Source organism: Sparus aurata, chromosome 19, assembly GCF_900880675.1.
Source record: "Sparus aurata chromosome 19, fSpaAur1.1, whole genome shotgun sequence".
Taxonomy (NCBI): domain Eukaryota; kingdom Metazoa; phylum Chordata; class Actinopteri; order Spariformes; family Sparidae; genus Sparus; species Sparus aurata.
The window spans coordinates 1,078,382-1,102,479 of record NC_044205.1 but is presented as its reverse complement, the minus strand read 5'-3'; the positions used below and the strand labels follow the sequence as shown (position 1 = coordinate 1,102,479).

The 24,098-nt window shown below is 40.7% G+C and overlaps 1 protein-coding gene across 1 annotated transcript in view; it reads left to right on the top strand.

Moving 5' to 3' along the window:
- The window catches only part of LOC115570029 (phospholipid phosphatase-related protein type 4-like), a 121,739-nt gene that overhangs the window by 32,931 nt on the left and 64,710 nt on the right, over positions 1-24,098 (top strand). Inside the window, exon 2 of the mRNA XM_030398253.1 lies at positions 13,783-13,968. Coding sequence (XP_030254113.1) covers positions 13,783-13,968 — 186 coding nt within the window. The remainder of the gene's footprint in view (positions 1-13,782; positions 13,969-24,098) is intronic.

Genomic DNA, 24,098 nt, shown 5'->3' with positions numbered 1-24,098 from the left:
CCTTCTGTTTCTGTTATCATGATTTTAGTGATTTTCCGAAAGAAATAAATGTCACTTCCTGGGGGTGCATATACATTCATTAAAGTAACTGACTTCCCATCTATGTTCCCCCTTACTAAAATAAATCTGCCGTCCTTATCCCCCATTTCAAATACTTTTTCAAAGTTTAACTTGCTTGAGATGAGAATAGCAACACCTCTCCTATGTCCTGATTTGTATGAAAAGAAAAACAGACTGGTGAAGCCCATCCTCTTTAGTTTGGCATGTTCTTTGTCATTCAGATGAATTTCCTGTAAATATACCATATGGGCTTGTTCCTTCTTCAATTTTGTTAAGATTTTACAACGTTTGATTGGATTTAACAGCCCATTGACATTAAAAGAGATGAATTTTACTTACTCATTAGCCATTTACCTGCCAATATATCGTTGAATTTATTGAAAAAAAAACTTAACATATCTACTCCCTGAACAAACCAGAACCAAGAACTATAAGAGAACAAAAAAATAAAAAGATGTGATTCCAAGGCTGGGGTCTCTAGTTGACCCTGGGCTGAGCTAGAAAGAACATCCAGCTGAGGGGGAAAGCCTCTCTTACCCGTAGGCTGAGGGCCCCCTTTGCAGCTCCCGAAAGAAAAAGAAAAGTCTCTGTCCATTACACAGAATGGGCTTCCCTGTGCATTCCTCCCATGTATACGTTCTCATTTAGATGGGGGAAAGGAGTGGATGCAAAAGGGAACCACATTGGATGTGCATTTCTCAAGTTCTGTACACCATCTATTTTAGATTCTGTTTAACTCACCAACACTTATAAAGTTAGTCAGAGCTCACAACTCTTCTGAGCCAAGGCCGGATTATCCATAGACTGGACTGGGCAAGTGCCCAGGGGCACCAACCATTTACAGCCAGTGGGGGGGCACCTCATGATACAAGCTTTAAACATGTTTTACTTAAATGTTTATATTATTCACTGGAAATTGTTGAAAGACCATACATTACTCGTTTATGAATATCAATTTCATAAAAATAACAACAATAATAATAAATCAGGATTACATGACCCCATCACTCGTGTCTCCCCCCCACAATCGGCCAGAGTTGGGTTGGTCCACAAAGCAGGAAGAAGAACTGCGGTCACTAGCAGGTGCAGTGCTGACGAAACCGAAGCTAACTGTGGAGACTATACCAGATGCACAGTTACCACACACGGGCTTGTGGCGTGTCATGTGTCCGACATTTGGTTCCGTTTGCAGCTTTTTCGGACCGGCACTGCCTCCGTCTCCGTGTCTGCTGCTGCTGCGGTGGTTGCTTCCGCTGCTGCCCAGCTTGTGCCGACTGCCGTGGCCGCTTTCCCCTCCATGCATTCTGCCCTCAGCTCCTCTGCCAACTGCTGCAGGACTTTCCTCCGGCCTCTCCTGCTGCTGGTGCTCCCTGAATAAGATGCAGAAATTGATCCCAGCCAGGTTGAGGATGTTATACAAGACCGCCACTGGCCATCTTCCTCTGACGGAGTGTCCTCGCCATCTGGTCCGGGACGTCCACACCGTACTTGGTGTTGTTGTAGTACATCACAGACTCTGGTTTTGTCTTCGCCCCACTAAAGCTGCCCACACCTGTGTGCAGGTGCTCAGGATGCAGACATTCTTCCTCGGATTTCCCTGCTACACAGTCAGAGTCGCATCACCACACTTTAGTGTTGAACAGCTCGTCGTGCTGTTTCACGGAGGGGTTTTTGTCTGCCCATGGTGCCAACCAGGCTATAATACAACTATATAGTGACTCACTTACAAGTAAATTCACAAAGAAGCACAGCTGGAGACCACAAACAAAGTCAGAGAAGAGAGACAATGAAAATAGCAAACCCTGCGAAATGATGTGTGGTCAATATGACCGCTTATGGCCGAAATAGGTAATAGGTATATAAAAACTGTTCTAAATTAAAATACAGACACTTTCAGGAAAAGTCATGTAACAGCAGTATTGCATTTTTTTTTTCATTCAACAATATTATTGCACATATAAATTTGAATCTTGGCTGTTCTAGTGCTGGCTACTCTTTGAGGTTCTTGGTGCTTTAGCAATATTGTTGTTGTGGCATTCATGCCAATGAAGCGAATTTGAATAAAATTGAATTAATAAACCTTTAGATTCTTGCCTATAGACTGGTAAGTGTTGTGTTTACAAATGAGAAATACATCCAGATTTCTTCAAATCTGTATTGCCAATGGGAATTTAATTGTAAATGTCAGGCGATGTTTTCCTCACGGATTTTATTTTATTTTTTCAAGCTAGTTATCTCCCTCTGTCAACCACAATCTGTCTCCTCTGTCAATAAACTCTATTCAGCTCTGTTAAATAACGGGTATTAAAACCCTTAGGTAACGTTGGGTTGGAGAAAACCCCTCCGACCTAACGTTACTAAACTAATTCCTAAACTACAGCTTATCATTTGAATGTTGGCTAGGGTCTATATATTAAACTTGAGATTAATTCTGAAACACATATACAACCAAAACAGCCCAAAATTCATTTTCTTCATGTAAGACCACGTCTAGGATCGGGCTGCTGCTTCCGACTCATTTGGATGTAACATATTCACACAGGTAGTGATGCGCAGCATGCAGACAGCCGTGAGAGAGAGAGATGATCCTCATTAACAAAAAGCATTTGCTTATGCAAAGAAATAAATCTGTTTAAGCTAGATATTTATATGCCACAAAACAATATTGAGTGAGAAAGAGAGATATGATCCATTACGTGATAGTGGAGCGGAGAGTCAGCAGGATTTTGCACCCACAGTCAGTAGTATTAGTAGGTGTATAGGCAAACAAACAAGCAACAACCACTAAGATCATTATTCATTGTACTGTTACATTTGTGGAAAGTTATTACAATACAGACGTTCACGTCCCCACAAACGTAATAGTTATTACGTAATAGTGATAGTTATTACGTTTGTGGGAAATTGTGTGTTACATTTGCAGTAGGCAGCGGCTAATACGCTTATGGAAAATGTACTACATTTGTGGGTTTATTACATTAAATGCTGCTGATTTTTATTACGTTTGCGGTCATTATTACTTTGGCGGGCGTTGGGGGGGGGCACTTGAGGTATAGTGCCCAGGGGCACCAAATGGGGTTAATACGGGCCTGGGTAGAGCCACACCCCTTCTTCATAAAACACTCGCAGTTTAGCGGGGAACGGAGTCTGGAAGCGGATCTTTCTCTGCTTCAAAACTTGCTTCGCTTCAGAGTATTCCTTGCGCTTCTGCAGGACTGCTGGTGGGTAGTCTTGGTCAAAATATATTAATCTCCCGTTGAAAAGCACCTTCTTCTTTCCCCAAGCTTTGCGGAGGAATTTGATGATGATTGACTGTGGTTTGTCTTCCCTGTCCCCTGGGGGTCTCGGGGTGAGTGCCCGGTGTGCTCTCTCTATGTCCAGGCTCGTAGTCTGGGGAATCTCCAACGTGTCCCGTAGTAACTTCTCCAGGAACTCCACCATAGCCGACCCCTCTGCTCCTTCTGGGACTTTGTATACCCTAAAATTTTCTCGTCGCAACCTCCCCTCTTGATCGAGAAGTTTATTTTCTTGTTGGTTTATCACTTTTATCATCTTGTTTAGCACCTGTTCCACGTTTTGAACGCGGTCTTCCGTCTTTTCAATTTGTGTCTCTGCCTCCACTATTTTTTGATTAACGCCGGTGAGCTAGGATTTAATATCGTTCAGTTGCTGCTTTGTGTCTTTGCGGAAGTCACGTATCTCCTCCAGAACTTTTGCTATATTTGCAGAGTCGTCTAGATTAGCGCTAGCAGTGACGCTAGTGTTAGCGTTAGCGTTAACCTCCTTGTCTTGTACCTCTCCAGGTGTGCTGTTCCCCGCATTTTCTTCGTTTGCACGTTCTCTGGCGGCGTTTTTTTTTTGCCTCCATCCTTTTTTCCCATTGTTGCCCCCACTTGCCAGTTCAAGTATTATCACAGTTTTTCAAATTTGACGATTTAACGGGGCGAAGTTAGTCTTTCTTCGTGGGAGCTGTTAGTTTAGGCTGCCATTCGGTGTGATGACATCACCGGAACCCTTGTATTTCTACAATTTCATGGGTTCTGAATGTTTTAAAAGAAGTTGAAAAGTAATTTTTCTTACGTGTTAGAGTTCATGACCTTTAGGAGTTTTTACACCAGCCCACACATTCTCTGGCCAGGCGTGGTTTTGCTGCTATTCATATGCAAATTGGAGCCGTTCGCACCTCCGGGAGCTCCACATACGTCATGGTTCGTTTCCGTCAGTATGTGGCACAGACGAACGCGACGGTCGCAGGCTGTAAATTGACGTTAACTGCCGAAAATTAGGGAGATTTCCGGGCATTTACGGGGACGAAAATCCCACTTTTCATGCAGTGTCTGACACTGTGGTCAGTAGAACCGGCGCACCACAGAGAACAATGCTCTCACCTGTCCTGTCTGACTTCTGCTACAACACAGAGTCATGTCACATATAGAAGTTTTTGGATGACACTGCAATTGTGGGGTGTATCAGAAATGGGCAGGAGTATGAGTACAGGAGCCTGGTGGATGACTTTGTGAAATGGTGCAAAAAACCACCCTTGCTTCCAGTCTCTGTTGAAGAAGACAAGGTGGAGGTGGTCACCACATACAAATACCTGGGAGTACACTTGGATAATAAACTGGACTGGTCAGCCAATACAGATGCACTCTATAAGAAAGGGCAGAGTCGACTTTACTTCCTGAGGAGGCTGCGGTCCTTCAATGTCTGCAGCAAGCTCCTCCGAATGTTTTACCAGTCTGTCATTGCCAGTGTACTCTTTTAAGCTGTTGTGTGCTGGGGAGGTAGCACTAACGGGAGGGACACTGGGCGGCTGGACAGGTTGGTAAGAAAAGCTGGCTCTGTTGTTGGCATGGAACTGGAGGGCACTGAACAGGATGCTGGAATTCCTGGACAATGACCGCCACCCACTACACAACACTTTTAACAAACAGAACAGCATCCTAAGCAACAGACTTCTGTCTTTTGCATGCACTACAGACAGGCTGAGGAAATCCTTTGTCCCCAGGGCGATCACGCTCTTCAATGCCACACAAAATGAGAGTAAAGAACTGGACTTTTCAGCTTGAGTCTCTTTCTGCCCCTAATGTCACATCACTGTGTCTGCTGTCCAGTTTACAGGCTATATTAGCTGTCCGGCACACAACCTGGACTGTGACCTTGACATGTACAATTACATTTACCCCTGTTGGCGGGTACAATTTTTAATTTTTAACTTTTAACTTTTGACTTTTATTTCTTACAATTTCTACCTCTGTATTTCAAACTAACTTTTTGTGCTGAGATCTATCTATCTATCTATCTATCTATCTATGGAGGTGAAGACTAAAGCCCCACTCCAGCCAGAGTTTCTAACTGTTAACATAATTTCTCAAACCAAACTTGGGATGTGGTTAAAATATCCTGTTTGTAATTCCCTCGAAGCACAGCAAACACAAGCGGCTTTCTTTCAATGGGTTTATTTGTCCCCTTCTTTCCAGATCCACCAATACCACCAAATCCACCATGAAAACTACAGACACACACACACAAAGTATAAAGACAAGGTTAGCAAAAATAAAAGCATTCACATGGAAAACTGCTTATCAAAAGACAAAGACAAAAGAAACATAAGTTACCTTGTTGGCTGCGTGCTGCAAATAAGGGAATTATCTTTGATGCTTGGAGGGTCCTTAAACATTTTAATACCACTCAACAGGTGCTTCTTAGTATGTTTCTTAACTTGACATGTGTGCATCCTTTATCTGCTAGCTTCTCCCTTCTCACCTACACAGAATAGTGCAACTGGATTACAAAATAAAAGTACCTGTTTCACAATAAAAGCTGTCTCTTAAAATAATATATTACAAACAACCATTACACTGTTAGTCCTGTTAGTGACTAGTTTAATTTACAACAATGCACAACAGTGTTAGACCCATGTTATGTTTGTGGCGCGGCTGTCTTGTGAGTACCACATATCTGTAAAAAGTCAGAAAAACAGACTTTTGAACAGTTTATAGAGCTGAAGAAGGAGAATACTCTCAACACATAAAGGAACACTTATGTTTTCAGTTTATAAGAAACATTTAAAGTGAACAAATCTGGAGATTCATGGTTTTCATTGGACACAAAGGGGAGGAAAAACAATACTTGAGTACAGTGAGTATAGGTATGGTCTTGGCCTAATAGTTTAATTATTTGCACATTATCATTAACATGCCCACTGCCACTGGTCTTTATCTGTTGCCTTTACATCCAGAGGTGTCTTGAGGTTGAACTCATGCACAAATTAAATGCAAATAAAAATAAAAATGAGAATTGAGAAATGAAGGAAGACTTTGAAACATGGGTTTGAATTCTCTACTTCAACAGTATAACAGTGCTAGATGGGTTTGAGATTAGACAGGGGGTCCCTGTTACTAATGAAGATGTGGATGGAGATCCTAACATTGTTCATATTTTATACACTGAACATCAGTTATGACAACCGCCAGAATAATACATTATAAATATCCAATCCATATCCTTTCTTGTACTTGTTCCAAATGTCCTAATCTTCCTGAAGCTAGGGCTGGCCTTTGGGGCTTGTGTTCAGGCCTGTTGGTTAAGAGCTCTCTGACCTCTCACATTGTGAATATGGCCAAGAAGACTGTATGTGATGCTGTAAGAAGCAACTCCTTCGTTCATTTGTTTAACAACTCTTGCCCTCTATTCACCTGTTTGTTTGGTTTCTGGTCTCCCCAACATGCCTTAATTGCCTTATATTAATAAGCTGATAAGCTAGATGAATCCTCTCTCTTTTATAGTAGACTGAATTGAACTGAATTCAGTCTACTTGTCCAGGCTTGTCCAGCCTTTCTATCTTCTCTGATAGAAAGGCTGGACAAGGGGACAAGAAAACTACTGTGTTAGTGTGTTAGTGACCAATTCCTGGTAGACAAAGGAAGGAAGTCTGCAAACAGAAGCCCTCTGTGTGTGTGTGTGTGTGTGTGTGTGTGTGTGTGTGTGTGTGTGTGGCTGAGCTTCCAGTAGGACTTGGTTGACTTGAAGAGATTCCCCTGTGTTGGGCTCCAAGTGGGGCCCTCCTCTATCGTGCTGCTCTACTTAGCATTAGCTGAGTAAGCGCCTGCCTCTGTCCACCAGTGAATCAGGGTATTAAGCTGCATGATAAAGCCCATGATGCTGCAGGCCACATTCAACTCCCACTGAGCATCTCACTGCAGTTCTCTGCAGACCCTCTACCGGCTTCAATTACACATCCATTTTCTGCCTACACATGCACCTCACTTCTCTGTCCTACTCTTTAATGGGAGAGCACAGAGCCTGGAGGGCTGTGAGAAGAAATTACGGGAGGAATCCAATGCAACAGAGCTGCAGACTGTTGGTCTGCAAAATAGACTTGTGTGCATTTGAGTTTCCATCTCTTTCTTGTTAAGGCTAAATGAGAAATGTCTCAGAGCAATTTTAGGTAGACCCATTTACGCACTGTTAATACCAGCTTTGATTGACTTGTAGGTCTTGTTTACATGGCTCAGTTGCACTGTGTCAGTCCATCTCTCTACCTGTTACATGGTGCAGGCTTTTTGTGGGAGGTTAGGATAGGATGCCCCTCATGCCATCCCCCCTCTTCACCCTCTTGTCGTAGAGAGAGTGCCTAGGCTGAGGGGTAGTAAAGGTGAGTATGTTACTGTAGTCAGCCTGTTTGGAGGACTAAAACTGCCAAAATCAAATATATAGAAATTAATAAATAACTCAATATATACAATAATATAATTAAAAGCACCAGGTATGATACTAAAAATAAATGCAGACAGTTATTTATTTTTATACCATGATCTGGGGGAATACTCGATTCTGATTGGCTGCAGGGTGTCCATTAACCCCTGATATATGGACACCTACTAAGTAGTTCCAGTCAAATTGACTGTTCACCGCTGTAAATCATTGCGCTAGCTGGCGTATCAAATCTGAATATTTTATTTCCAGCACTGAGTGCAGTCTGTCAGTCCTTCAGTACAGGGTGGTGACTGTAACACACAAGCTGCAGAAAGTACACTTCCCCTCTAAACTTACTGATACGCAAATAATCTCACATCCCGTTCGCTGTTCAGCTCTCTGCTTCATTTGTTCGTGAAAATCTTGCTATTGATTTGGGGACAATGACATGACTGGATAGTTAGCTAATCGTGTTAGTGTACTAGCATACTGTCAAATTTTATTTACTGTTTGTCAACCGTGTGCAATGTTATTGACTTTGAATCTTGCTAGCATAGCGTTAGCTTTCTGGCTCATCGCTGAGCGGACTAAAATATCTCCCGTTGCCAAGTTGTACCTATGATCCGTCCTATTTACTAGAGGAGTGAACAACGTTTCCGTTGCATAAGAATCTTACGGGAGGGTAATGATTGTTCCAGGTATTAGTCAAACCCTTGGGCGTTACCAGGGAAACTAAGTTATGGCTTGTGAAAAACTTTATATTTTGATTGTAAAACGCATGAAAATTTAAATTAATGGTCCAAATTTCTTTTCTTTGGCAAGTGACCATGGTATAAGCAGGATAATGCCCTTCGTGGTGTCCATAAACAGGAGTTAATGGACGACGCGGAGGTCACTAACTCCTGTTTATCGACACCTCGTCGGGCATTATCCCTTACATAGTGACCTAATTTCATTTTTCTGCTTTATTTAGCTTTTGTATTTATTTAACTTTGTAATAATTCCCCTACTTGTGCACTTGCAGCCAAGGAGCTCTCCCCCTTTATTACTTATTTATCAACTATTTGATAAATCTAATCTAATCTAATATAAAAGCATAATAGATTGAGTTGCAATATTGCATACAATTCAACAACAAAACCAACTGACACTATGCTAGGTAAACTTTGCTAAATGCCTGGCTAAAGACTATTAACCGCACTCCACATGGTAATAAATGACTGCTAACTGAAAGTGTTGGCCACCGTCACGTCAAAATAAACCATAAACTACTGCTCTATATCTAAAGTAAAGTAACGGCTAGCTGGTGTCAGTTACTTGTAAAATGCATAGATAATGTTTAACAGTAATATCTCAATTTAGCTTGCACCTCAATTATCGCATATTTGAGTTTGCTAACATTAGCAATAACGTATATATATATATATATATATATATATATATATATATATATATATATATATATATATGTATATATATGTATATGTTATTGTCTAAATTTTTGGGGTAATAAATATTAAACTAATGAAAATGGTGTTTCTTCTCATTCATTATTAGTAATATCAAAGGGAACTTTTACTTATTTCATTAAAATTCAGACCAAATAGGAAAAGCACTCATGTAAATAACAATATCCCTAACTTAATGTGAGTCGTATATATATATATATATATATATGTATATTAGGGCCGGGACTCGTTTTTAATCGAATTAATCAGAGGCTTTGTAATTAATTAATCGAAATGAATCGCATTTTAATCGCATATAAATATTTGACCTGAGAACAGTGAGAAGCAATTTTTTTCACATGGATTTTAGTATACCATTGAATAATGACTTTTTGATGTTTTTTTTTTTCAAGACCAACAGACCAGTGCAATTTTTGCCATAAAGTGTAGCAATAGCATATTTAGGAATACATTTCAGAGATTCAGGTAGCCTATAGGTAGGTAGACCTTCTGTAAACTATAACACTTTTTTTTAAGTAAAACACAATACTTTCAAGTACATTCAGAACATTGGAAACCCTGACTATTAGAAAACATCTATCTTCAGAGGCCATAACATTTCCCATCCACGGGGCCAACCAGAGCGGTCTCATCTGCTTCTTCGTTCATTGTTGTTGTCTGAAGTCATGAACGCAGTGTTGGGCAAGCTACTCGAAAAAAGTAGTGAGCTAAGCTACAAGTTACTCTACATTAAATTAAGCTTCACTACACCAAAGCTACTCCCCAGAGAAATGTAGCAAGCTAAGCTACAGCAAAATGGCAAAAGTAGCTTAACTACATCAAAGCTATTTTTTTTTATATTGGAACAACTTCATTCCAAGTCAAAGCTATCTCAGTGATCAATAAAATTATCAATCAGACAGATAAGCAGGCAAAAATGTTACGTTCAATTGTTTATTAAACAATAATTTGTGCTTTCACTATTTTGTGTATTTTATTATTCAACTATCAATGCACACTTAATTCTAACATCCATGGACAGACATTCACCTTGCTACCACAGCAATATCCACCTGACTTACACTAATGGACAGTGTCCTACACTGTAGCATATTAACATAATTAAACAACAAATAGTATATTATAGTTGTAGTTTTCGTTAAGGTTCTCTAGTCTTCTAGCTTCAGCTTTATAATTTATATTTGATATTTGAGTTAGTCTATTTAGTTATTGTATATAATTCAGCCTTTTGTTTCTTTTACCTACCTCATTGTTTTTGGATTTTGATTTATGTCAAGCGGCTGTAACACTTTAATTTCCCTTTGAGATTAATAAAGTACTCTATCCATCAACCAGTGTCTCATATAACTGGCAGTTTCAAAAGTGGTATTTTTATCAAGCCCACTCTGTAGTAGTAGCTATATCTACATACATTTTAAGCCAATCATTTTGACTAATCACCATACTTTGGTTTTGTAGAAATTGCATTTTTGCTGTGTCCTGTGCTGGTTAAAAATTACAAAAGTAACAATTCAGAGTAATGTTTCTCTGTTACTGTATTTGTTTATTATTCAAGTTTGTCTTTTGCATCTCTCGGGATCAACTCGTCTCCGTCCTCCTCACCCTCTGCCATCTTTCTATCAAGTAACGTAACTCACTCATGCTAACCTGTCTGTATTCCCGTGCAGCAGAGACGTTGTATGCAAGGATTAGTCCGTGGTGTCACCGTCATACGGAAGTGCTTCTGTCGGCTCCACATACACGGCCATGTGTGGCGGTTGCGTCACGACTTATCCTTTCATTTCAGACCGCAAAAGAAAGCTCCGCTGCGCTGAACTTCAGAGGTGTTCATAAAAATGTAGCTTGTGTAGACGCTACCGCGCTACTTGGTCAATAAAAGAGCTAAGCTACTGAAAAGCTATTTCATTCAGAAAGTAGCGACGCTACCACCACGCTACTGAGAAATGTAGTTAAACTAGTAACTGCCCAACACTGCATGAACGCTATGCATGAACGTTAGTTGGTGCTCCAGTATAATCGGTACCCCTGAAACTCATCCAGTGAGAATCGTTCCGCGGTGCAAAAATTAGTGCGATTAAAATGCGTTAATTTTTTTAACGCGTTATTTTTTGTGTAATTAATTAATCGTAATTAACGCGTCCCAGCCCTAATATATATATATATATGTAGCCGATGAATGATATGGGAGAGCAGTAATACACTTTAACTGCACTTACTTACTTAAGGGAGATAGAACACTAATAGCATTGTAACTGACATACAAGCAGGAAAACACAGCCAACAGGTTAAAATAACAACTGAACAGGCCTAATGTTAACTTTCAATTGAATTCAAGGTGGGAGTAACATTACTGTCATGACTCTGGAAAAATGTCTTTGTATCATGTCTTGTTGTCTTTGTTTTGATTTTCCATGCCCCACTGTGTCCTTTAAGTGTCTCTTTTGTTCTTCCCTCTGTCTCGCTCTGTCTGTAGTTTTGTTCCCTCCATGTTCTCTCCTCTGTGCTCCTCCCCCTCGATACCTCACCTGGCCTCCTCCCTCGTCTCTCTCCTCACCTGTTCCTCATCTTGTCATTAGTGTCTGTGTATTTAGTCTGTCTTTTTTGTACCTGGCTCCCTTGATTTTTGCAGTCAGCTTTTAATAAAGCTCGCCTTTTGTTTCCCCCATGTCCTTGTCCTGTGAGTAACTGCATTTTGGTCCATCTCCTAAGCCTTTTAGTTTCTCTACTTTAACCCCGCCGTGACAATTACCTTGTGTCAACTCAAGCTATTTACCGATAATTAAACAATGCTACTATCGTCCGAAGTAAGCTAGCAAGTTAACATTCTGCTCCAACAACAGTAACTACTCTGCATCAAACTATTAATTTCATTCACTTAATTACGTTGACGTTACCTCTTTCTTCTTCACGTTTTTCCTCCTCTTCTTTCCCTTTCCTGAGCGCCGAATGGTTTCAGTCTTTTGGACCTAGTGATTATGCTACAGTGTCAGTAAATCTCTCTTGGTCTTGGTGTCAGCCCGCCTCTCGACCCCGCCCCGCTCACAGAGGACAGGCACAGTGCAACAAGCCTGGAACCCAGAAAAAAGGCCTCTCCATTATTTATTATTTAATAGGATTTGCTATGAAGTCATGTTGCTGTGGGTTTATATAATATTTTGAAATAATAGTAGTAATTGCACTGGTAAAAATATTTAATGAGTTTTTCAAATGTAAAGAAAAAGAAAAGGTGTGGCACACTGCAAGAGTTAAAACAAAAACAGGTGAGTGAACAAAAACAACAGGTTGTGGTAAGTTTAAATTATGTATGACAGAGAGAAAAGGGCAGTTCAGGGTCAGGCCTTTCGAACAAGGAGATATTCTAATTTAAGTTGGAGCATCATGATGTCAAAAAGCTTTGAAACTGGACAATTTTTGTACATTCTGGGGATATATAAGTAAATGAATGGTGTATGGGCAATAAGATGGAGATGTAACCTGGCACCAGCGCATATTTTACTTTAAAGGTCAGGGTGAGTTCTTTGAATTCACTCTGGCAGATATTGAGAGCCGGTGGAGAGAGGATTGTGATGAAGTCTTCTGGTTGGGATTTAATTTAATTCTGGTGAGAATAACTGAGGTAGACCAGAAGAAAGAAACTTCCTGTGCTGCTTAACACAAAATGAATTAACCAGCAAGAGAGCAAACAGTTTTTTGTGTATGCAGTAGGCAAGCAGCTGTCATTTTAAAAACGTGCCATCTTGGGATCTCTAGTTTTCCTCCCACACACTTGTGATCTGTTGTAGCTGTTACATGGCTTAGTGAAAATTGTGAAAACAGGCTGATAGTTTTAGGATGTCTCTGGTAAACAGTATGTCTTCTCAGCTGCACAGCTCTGTTCTGTGAATGCTCCTGACAGAACTGGATATGCACTGGTAAAATTCCACCCACCCATAGTCCACAGTGTAACACTGTGACAGGTCAGTAGTGAAATTGCTGCAGCCAGCCATTCAGCATATCAAAAGCAGAGATTTGCATAACCAACAGATCCCTGTGCAGAGTCTATCCCTGGCTATCTTCCACACACCACTAGAGCACTTTGATTGGCTCAGTTGAGAGATCAACTGCAGCTTTATTTCTTTAACTTTATTTCATGGTTTAGATTGAACTGCTGCATTATAATTGGTCTTTTGTGATTGATAAAGCTGGCTATAATAAACATGGACTAGCTGTTTCTCATTTAGTTTGTTGGAATGAGGAGAATTCATAAGGTAGTTTGGAGCAGAGCTCAATGGGAGCATCATAAACGTGTTTCCTTCCACATGCCAGCTTTCATCACCCTCAGCTCCATCCTCACCCCCTCAGGTCATGAAAACTATTTTCTTTTCTTCTTTCTCATTATCAAATCAAATTAGCATGGTCATTGAACCATGGGTTATGTGGATATTTGCAGCATTCACAGCCTGTTTATCCATGTATTTATTCATTGGGAATCTATTAGAGCTGCTTCTGCCTCAGCAGTTTATGACTTTAAACTCTGATATCCTTCTTTCCTGTCTTCTGTTGTGTCCATTGACAGCTGCCAATCTTGGTGTCTTCTGTGGTCAGTCTGTACTTCCTGGAGTGGACAGATGTGTTTAAGCCAGTGAAGTCTGGATTCAACTGCCATGACCGCAGCTTGAGCCTCCCCTACATCGATCCCAACCACGAGGTCATCCCCCTTCTGATGCTGCTCAGCCTGGCTTTCGCTGGACCAGCCATCACGGTAAGGATTAGAAACAAAAACTGGAGACAGAAAACTGAGAGACTTCTGGTTATTTGCATACAGTATCTGGAACATGACACATCATCAACAACATGTTGAATAATACACCACAAAGTTTAAGTTTTAAATGGGTTTTTTCATGCCTTGGACGTGCTTTGACATTACAGTACTTCGCATTTAAACAGACCAGCTTTTTGAACAGAAGTGAGTAGACATTGTTTTTCCTTTTGATACTCTGAATTGATTTTTGCACTATAATGATCCTGTTTGCTAGACAGCTAAACTAGTGTCTAAGCTAGCTAGCAAGCTGATGGGCAAAATCTGAAGGCAGAATTCAGTTTAGTGGTGTGCTCACACCAAACAGGAGGTGAATTATTTGCATGACGTACAAAGTCAATGAAAAGATGTGAATAGGCGGAATTTGTGTAATTGAGTTGCAAATATTGAACTCATCCAAGGATTTCCTGTGATGCTGTGTCGCAAAAGCCCATCGCCATTAACATTCCCAATGACATTGTAACATTGACGTCACTGATGTCTGTACATTCATGAACACCAATGGAGGAGGGGATAATTATCAGTAATCCTGGCCGTTTGCGGACACCTACAACAACAACAACATGTCTTCTCATACCAAGATGGCACAAAAAAGGAGTTTGCATGGAGGAAAGTGAGCAAGGAAGTTGGACTACCTGGTAAGTCATGGAAATATGTCTCAGCAAAACATAGCCCTGATTGGTCCAAACTCCGTCCAACAAACAATTGAATTAAATTCAGTCTTTTTACAAGGCAGCATTATGATGGTGTTATTTCGGTGTCCTTTGATCCATTTATTGCAGTTAGATCACAGAGAAATCTCTCTTTTTTTCGCTATGACATCACTCCAGTCTACGTCTACTTGCTGGCCACAGTTACTTTTTATTGACTGACACACCTAATAAGAAACTGCCACTCACCAGAGACTGATGGACAGGTGGTCCATAGCTGAGAACTGGTCACCTGTCAGGTGGAAGCTGCAGTCAGATTCTGCTTTCGGGGTTCTCTGGTGACAGAGCTCTGGGTGCCACAACAGAATACTGAATTTACAAATGTGGCAAGTGTAGGGAGGACACAAGACACAGCAATGTCAGATTGCCTGTGTTCAGGAGGGTAGTAGGGCTAACGGGATCCCACTCATAGCCTACTGACTGCAACAACGCAACCTCTTGCATGGATATTCCCATGACTCAATATTGCAGCAAATCTAAATAAACTCTTTGGTAATATAGGTTTATCACCTTAGCTCTTCCAAATTCCTGTTTCTGTCTTTGTGGCTCCTTTAGTTCGCCACATGTTTTTCTCAGTCTCAGGTGAGCTATTTTGCATGTCCCTTAAAATATCATGATCTATATGTGTAGGCATAACCTCGGTGGTATAAATATCATCTACTTTTTTCAGAGAAGCAGCCGCTCGTTTTGCTTCTTAATCTGCTTTTTTGATTCCCTATTGAAATAAAATCTTTCCCTGAAGTGTGTGCAGCACACTTGCATATTGCAACTTTTCTCAGCAGTTGAATGGCATCCAATAGCTTTGCACACCTCCATAAGTGCAACAAGTTCTGCTGCTTATGCAGAGAAATGTGACTGTAAGGAACTTGACTTTGAAACTTTGTTGGATGTTACTACGACATATCCAATGACATTTGTTCTGTCTGGATTCTTTTACATGAGCCATCTACAAACATCACAATATCAGCTGTATTAAGTGGTACATCGGTGAGATCTGGTCTTGGTAGTACTGTAGCACTAGTTTCTCCTACACAATCATGTGCTATTCCATCTGTTACATTTGGCAACAGAGTTGATGGGTTTAATGTAAAAACTATCTTGTTTTGCATTTGAAGAACAAGCATGTGAAAACATAAGTGTCAATGGATGAAATAACGCTATAGAAGCAGAACTCTGCACACTGAGTGCAGCTACCTGTACTGCCTGCAAACAAGGTGGCATAGCTTTTGTGATGTTATCTAGTTTAGAGGAATAATATGCAGTAGGTCTCTGTTTTCCACCAAATGGTTGTGTTAGAACACTAGTCATAAAACCATTTCTTGCATCGCATGTCTGAACAAACGGCTTTGTGTAATCAGGGAAAGCTAATACTGAAGAGCTCACTAGAACTATTTTGAGTCAAGTCACAAAGGCATCATCTGCATCATCATCTTGAGTCCATGTTATTTTATCTTGAGCCGCTATAGGTTGATCATATATAGCGGTTTGGAGCAGTTGTGCTTTTTTCAGCATATTTAGCAATCCACTCTCTGCAAAAATTAGTTATGCCAAAGAAAGACATCATTTATCTTTTGGTAGTAGGTTTTGGTGCTTACTTAATAATACTTGAGCACTTTCTAGCAAACATACTTCTTCGTCCTCATCTTCTGTGTCTTGGTGTGTGTCTGTGTGTGTCAGTGCATGACCTGATTTATTGGCTAGTCATGCCGATGAATCATCAACTCGTCTGGGTCTCCCTCCTCCTCCTCTTTCCTGCCAGCCTCCTTGACCTCTGCCCTTTGGAGCTCTACATTCTCAAGCCCAATGTCCAAATTTACCACAATTGTAGCAGCTCTCATCTTCTCCAACTCTCCGTCCTCCCCGTCCTCCTCCTCTGCTTCTCCCTCTCCAGCCTCCACAGTTGACATTGCCTCGGAAATACACATCAGTAAATGCATTAGCATAATTTTCATCATCATCATCATCCATGACAAATACTTCACTTGCCTTTTTGTTCCACCTTTCTTGGTCTTCTTTTCTTTCAGTACATTCTCTGCATGTACTGCATGGTCGGTCGTAGCTTGTATACCAGCTGTTCCAACACCAACCGGGTGCTTCCTTACAAACTGTGAGATCTCTGGCTTCATTCCATTCAGGAATGCATTTTTTTTAGCTGCATATTGTACTGACCATTGTCAGCATTATCCTGTTGCATACCGCTGTTTGCTACACTTTCATCAGTCTCTCTAGGAAAATCAACACACCTTCATCTGCATTCTTTACACACCGTGCTATTTTGCAATAATCTGCTCTTCCCTGAAAATGAATTATTATTCTTTGAATCAAAACATCAACTTGGACAGTCCATTGAGCGTCCCCATGTAGTATGGTGACATTGTTGTGGAATGGGTCCCATGTTACCTTAATCAAACACCAATTTTGCTTTACAATGCACCCTAATATACTTTCTACCTCCAGCATTTCTATCAGCGGATACATTTCTTCTTCTTCTATATTAAAATTCACTGACTTCTTTGGCAGAGAGATTATAGGCATGACAGAAGGTTTAAAAAAAATCATACCACTTACCAGACCTTGGGTTTTTTTGGACTTCCTATGGCTCTTTCTGTCGGTACAGGAGCGAGAGAGTAGGTGCAGAGAGAGAAGGAGGGTGAGGGTGTGGAGCGGAGCGGAGGCCTGTTCAGGAGGCTGCAGTAGTTGAGGGTCGACGTACGTGGAGGATCAGGATGGGGACCCAGAGGCACATAATCATCATTCTCCTGTTTATCTTGGTTGGAGTACAAAACAGGATAAAGTTTATTACTTCCTGAATCTTTTTCCTTTTCCTTTTTCTCTTTTTCTTCCTGTCTTTTCCTTTCTTCAACCTCTCTTCTCAATTTCTACTTTACGTTGTCTCACTTCCTTTTCTTTCTGCTTCTGCATTCCTCTCTTTCTTGCTTCTGCCTCATCCAACCATGCCTTTACCTGTATATAACCTTCTCTCTTCTTTCTCATCTTACTTCCCTTTGACTTTGCCTCTCAATTTTCTACCAATTCTATGCATTCTTCTGCCTGCAACTTTCCTCCAAACCCCTACTTCTTTTTTACATAATCCTGTGCCTCCACAAAACTCTGGACAAGTTTAAGAGCAGCTTAATGTATAATGTTTTCAAATGTGTATTGTACTGTTTTTTTTTTTTTTTTTAATATCAATATTTGCCTTTAACTCTTGTTTTTTATTTTTATATTCTTATTATACTGTACCACTGCTACGATTACCTAATTTCCCCTCGGGATCTATACAGTTATCTATCAATCTGTCTAACAATCTGTCTATCTATCTATCTATCTATCTATCGATCGATCTATTTTACATCTCCTTTATATTGAACCTCGTCAGGTTCACAACAACATTTATAACAACTACTACAATTTCCCATTTTGATCCTTTCTTTTTATTTATCTCACTTTTATTTGTATTTCTATTTGAGCGCTCTTCTTTTTCTTTTTTTTTTTACATTTTATTTTATTTTACCGGTTTTTCCATTTCTTTTCCTTATGAGTCCCTGACTCTTTCCTATGGGTCCCTGACCCGACGTCCTTTTGGTTTCTCAGCCCTGAGGGATTAGTTTAAGCCTTGTCCTTCCAAAGACAGATATTTCAGGGTTCCTGCCCTAAATCTAAGAGAGACCTGCTCCCCCAAGTCCCTGACTTGCTTTTTTTAAATTTCTTTAGGTCCCTGACCTATTCTAAGAGATCCCTGATCTCCCAAGTCCCTGACTTGCTTTACTTATTAGAAATGGTTATTTCTTACCCTTTTGATGATTTGAGTCCCTGACTCAATGCTTGCCTGGCTGGTCCGTCTCCCCTCTTTGGTTAGACCCGTCACTGTCCCTCTCTCCAGGGGACCTGGCCTCCCTGACCAAACGAAGCTTTAAGAGCCCCGCGGTGGAGGACTTTTCAGGAGTTTTTACCTCCGCCTTGCAAGGTCTTCAGGTCCGCTGATGTGGAGAGAGCGACAGATATTGGGGTCCCTGTTCGGGCGCCAAAAGTTTTGTTAAAATAATTCTGCGTTAATTTAGAACTGGAGGAAGGAGATCGGAGTCAGCTCAAGATTCAAACAAGGTTTTAATCTTGTACAAGAGGAGCATTCACAGAGCAACACGCATGTCTGTTACAAAGTGAAGACTCAATATCTGAAGAGAAAAGCATGGTATATATCCCTCTTTGTGGGTGTGTTTTCACTCAATTAGTTCCTAATTTATGACCTGCACTTAAAGGAATACTCCACAGAGAAGGAAGTGATAAGGAAGAGTTAAGCTTCAGTGGTCACTCAATACCAGACATAGGTAATAAAATGGCCTAAAACAAGATCACAGGTTACAGGTCATGTTGAACAGTTACACTGAACATTCCTATGTAGGACTTCAGTTTACATCTCTCTTTGAAGTACAAAATTTCTATCACAGGCCTTGCTTGGCATTTGTCCCCAAATGACCCCCCTTCCCCTGATTCTAGGGGAGGTGTTAACATGTAAATGAAAATGCTGTGAGCTATACAAATGCAAATCAGAGTTGCAGGGGGAGTTTTACCCCAGGTGACATTTTTCTAAGAGGTGTTAACTTCATTTTAAGAAAATCTCTGGTATAAATAGATGAGGCTCAGTATAGCCTAATTATAGACCCTTATATTTGAGCTTGAATGGATTTATTTCATGAAAGTATGCTAGATTAATTACTATGTATGTCATTAGCAATGGCCAATGTTGTGTAAAAAAGATTATTTATTCTTTTCTCTCTCTCTCTCTCTCTCTCCTGGGAACAAGTTAAAGATAAAACGCCAGTTGTTAAGAAGTTAAAATTTGCATGAAATATTTTGAGATAACCAAGATATTAAAATGTAAAAAAAAAAAGTATTTCTATAATTTCATGGGTTCTGAATGTTTTAAAAGCAGTTGAAAAGTAATTCTAATTGCGTGTGAGAGTTCATGACCTGTAAGAGTTTTTACACTTTCGGGTAGACTGGAGCATGAGTGACGAGGAAGAAGGAGCGGAGAGTTAATGGCGTCGAGCAGCTAACAGTGGACTGTGTGTGTCGTCAGTGTCGTGTTTTATCACTAACAGACTGTGAACTGTTGTCGGACGACGTGCTGTGAGTGTGTGAGTTGGACTCTCCATCGCAGTCGAAGTGTTTGTGTTTTATTGGACACGAAGCAGGTTCGGCTAAGCTAGCTAGCAGGAGCTAAGCTAGCTAGCAGGAGCTAGGCTAGCGGCCCGGCCATTGTCGAGAGGACGTCTGCGCGGACGGGAGAAGTTTGCCGGGTCGCCACGAAGAATGTCGCCGACGGACGGAGCTTCGCTGCCGCAGAGGGACACGGAGGTTTATCGCTGCAAGCATTTTCTTTTCACAGACTAACCTCACCTCATAACAAGGCCGCGACCTCCTGTTAGCTCAGAGCCACGTCTGCAAGTCCAGATTTACACGATGCCGATAATGACGCCATTGTGTGTAAGTAACTGTTTACAGCTGCTGGAAGCGAGACAGAGTGCTAGCTGAGGATGAGGTGGACCTTTGGAAGTGCGCTGCCATGGACCTGATGTCTGAGGAGGAAGACGGCACAAGATGGCGGGGTGTCTGGATGAATTGTGCGACCTCCGTCCGTTCGCAGCCGGGAGCTCACCGAGCTCTGTGCCACACTGCAGTCACATGAGAGGCGATTCCGAAGTACAGGACAGCGCACCACAGACGTCTGCAAAAACAGACACTTCGGTGCTGTAGGATTTTAGGCCTCTTGTGAGCTTCCCGTTTGCTGTGTGGGCAGATTATGTTTTGTACATGCTGTGTGTTTGTGTTTGTGCTAATAAAACTCTTTCTTTGAATAAACAACTCCTTCCTGGCAAATGTATGGAGGACCAAACCTGACATAAGTATAAATAAATAAATAAATAAATAAATAAATACATGCATAAATAAATACATGCTGAAATAAATAATTGCATAAATAAATGAATAAATAAATAAATGCTGAAATAAATGTATAAACAAATAAAAGTATAAATAAATGAATAAATGCTTTTTATTTATTTCTACATTTCTGTTCACCTACATTTATTTATTTCTGTATTTCTGCTCACCTACATATATTTATTTCTGTATTTCTGTGTCAATATGTAAATGAGGAGGTAGGAGGTCCTAACCTCAGTCAAGAGCATGATTGGTTACAGGAGTGTGCTCGATGAGGGTCTACTACTTCTGCCTTACTAGCAGCGCTGATTCTGTACACTGTACAGGAATGTTGCTGGCTACCAGCAAGCCCGCTCAGCTAACTGTTAGCTGCAGTTGTTGACATTTGTTCATGTAGCTCTGGTTTAGTTATGAATTTGACTGGCGTTCATTTTAACTTGCGAGGGTCCCAGGTGTGCTGGTGGTGTGGTTTGAGAATCCCGTCTGGAGAGAGAGGGGTCCTCAGCCATGTCCGCTAACCAGGAAAAACATCCTGCTCATCGCTCCAAGTCATGTATATGTGTATTCAAGACGAGCGCTACAGAGCACAAATCGTCCAAAAGTGCATGTTGTCGGTCTCATATCTTTGTCGTGAATGTCTGTACTCTCAAATAACTCATGGGTGGAACAGGCTGAGGGATTTCTTCACGCCGAGCAGCTCGAGAGCGGAGTGGAGACCCCTTATAGCTCTTATGTTAGCTGTTAGCTGCTCGCTGTAGCGCAGCGTCCAGGCTACCTTGTGACACCGCTAACCATCGGGTATTTTTCATTCCGCACTGTTCAAATGGTCGCTTAAAGCCATCGTTCCGAGCCGCATACATCGTTATTAAGCTGAAGCTAAGTCAGTGTGAAAACTGTACACTGTCATACAGCCTGTGGTCAAACAGTCTGCAGAGGACGTTGACATCCAGCCCGTCGCAGCCCCGGCATCTCCATCTGGATAGAAGTGTTCAAGCCACGTCAAAACGAATACACATATACATGACTTGGAGCAATGAGCAGAATGTTTTTCCTGATAAGCGGACATGGCTCTCCAGACTGGATTCTCAAACCACACCACCAGCACATCTGGGACCCTCACAAGTTAAAATGAACGCCAGTTTACCTGTCACACTGGTCGAGGACATTAAGCTAACTGGAGCTGTTTTACGACGTTACAGAGAGCGAGGCTTGAGATCAGGAATCGTTTGGTTTTGTCTGGCTCTACGATTTGACTAATCATGCTCTTGACTGAGGTTAGGACCTCCTACCTCCTCATTTACATATGGACACAGAAATACAGAAATAAATATATGTAGGTGAACAGAAATACAGAAATAAATAAATGTAGGTGAACAGAAATGTAGAAATAAATAAAAAGCATTTATTCTTTTATTTATACTTTTATTTATTTATTTATACATTTATTTCAGCATTTATTTATTCATTTATTTATGCATTTATTTATTTCAGCATTTATTTATGTATTTATTTATGTATTTATTTATGCATTTATGCATTCATTTATTTATTTATACTTATGTCAGGTTTGGTCCTCCATAAATGTTCCTTTCCTCAGTAAATTCATTCATGTAATTGATGATATCATAAATATAAATGAATGAATAAATCATATAAATATAAATATATAAACATAATATATATATATATTCCCACTGGGGTTTACATTTATAATGACCCAGGGTGACCAATCACGAGTGATTTTGCTTGTTTATGAGTAGTGGTTTCATCCAATACTGAGTGAGGATATACAAGCCAGCCCACACATTCTCTGGCCAGGCGTGGTTTCGCTGCTATTCATATGCAAATTAGAGCCGTTCACACCGCCGGGAGCTCCACATACGTCATGGTTCGTTTCCGACAATTTTCGGCACGGACAAACGCCAGGTTCACAGCCTGTAAATTGTCGTAAACTGCCGAAAATTAGGGAGATTTCTGGGCGTTTACGGGGACGAAAATCCCACTTTTCATGCAGTGTGAGACCCACCTAACCCTTTGACCGGGAACACAACTAGTGTTACTTTATATGATTGTATAAAAAAATTAAATGGTTTCAAAACAAATGTTCTTGGTAACTTTGACCCTAAGTAGTCTGTGATAAACAATATACTATATTTCATCTGATTATTTTTTATAGTCAAAAAAATCCAGAAATGATGCTTTTTAGAACTCGAATTCAAGATGTATACGCTCAGATCAGTGAGGTATACAGGCCATAAATAACAAATAGAAGTTCAAAACTTGTAATGTTCACAAGAACTGAAGTTGATAAAAAGATCTAACACAACAAGTGGTGATAATATATGTATTATACAGCTTTTATGATGAGTTTAAATGGACCGGTCATTTTTGACCGGGAACACAAAATTGTTTAACATGAAACGAACACAACATGAGGGTTAACACGCTTAATTATACATTTATCAATATTCATATCATGCATATAGTAAACCATAATTATTGCATATATTTACACAAGATTTTAATAGAGAAAACTCAGAACAAGAAAATTAACAATTAAAAATAACTTATTTGATTATGAAACATTTTATTTTAACACTTAAAATAATAAAAATAGAATAATAATAATAATAATAATACAATAATAAAATAATAATAAAATAATGAAATAATGATAATAATAATAATAATAATAATAATAATAGAAAAAGCTTGAAAGGAGCTGATCTAAAACAAAAAAGAGCCGTTTTGATCACTGGTCACAGTCTGCAGATTACCTCCGCTCTCCTCACAGTCACCACACATGGGCTTGTGGCATTTCAAGTGTCTGAGGTTTGGTTCCGTTTGCAGCACTTTCGGACCGGCACTGCCTCCGTCTCTGCTGCTGCTGCGGTGGTTGCTTCTGCTGCTAACCACCTTGTGCCGACTGCCGCGGACGCTTTCCCCTCCATGTATTCTGCCCTCAGCTCCTCTGCCAGCTGCTGCAGGACTTTCCTCTGGGCTCTCCTGCTGCTGGTGCTCCTTGAATAAGATGCGGACATTGATCCCAGCCAGGTTGAGGAGTATCGACATAGAATACTGCCATAAATCGCGCGCGCACAATAAAACATCCACGCGCACAAATCAAACACCCGCGAGCGCTTTTTTTTTCCCAGAGCGCTTTTCCAAGCACTGGCCAGCTATTTTTCATCCTGCATCTCTGCCCCCTGGAGCAATATTGTGGCCTGCGAGGAGAAAAACAGCTTGAGCGTGCGCAGAGTCCGCTCGCAATACTTTCCCCTGCTCGCGCGTGCGCAGACTGCTCGCTCGCGCAACACTCCTCTCCTCTCTCGGGAAAACTTTCACTCTGCTCGCGCGCGAGTGAATTTGTTTAATGGGCGTTTTTGTCAGTAAGGGGGCGGGCCTTGGGGGCATGCCAAT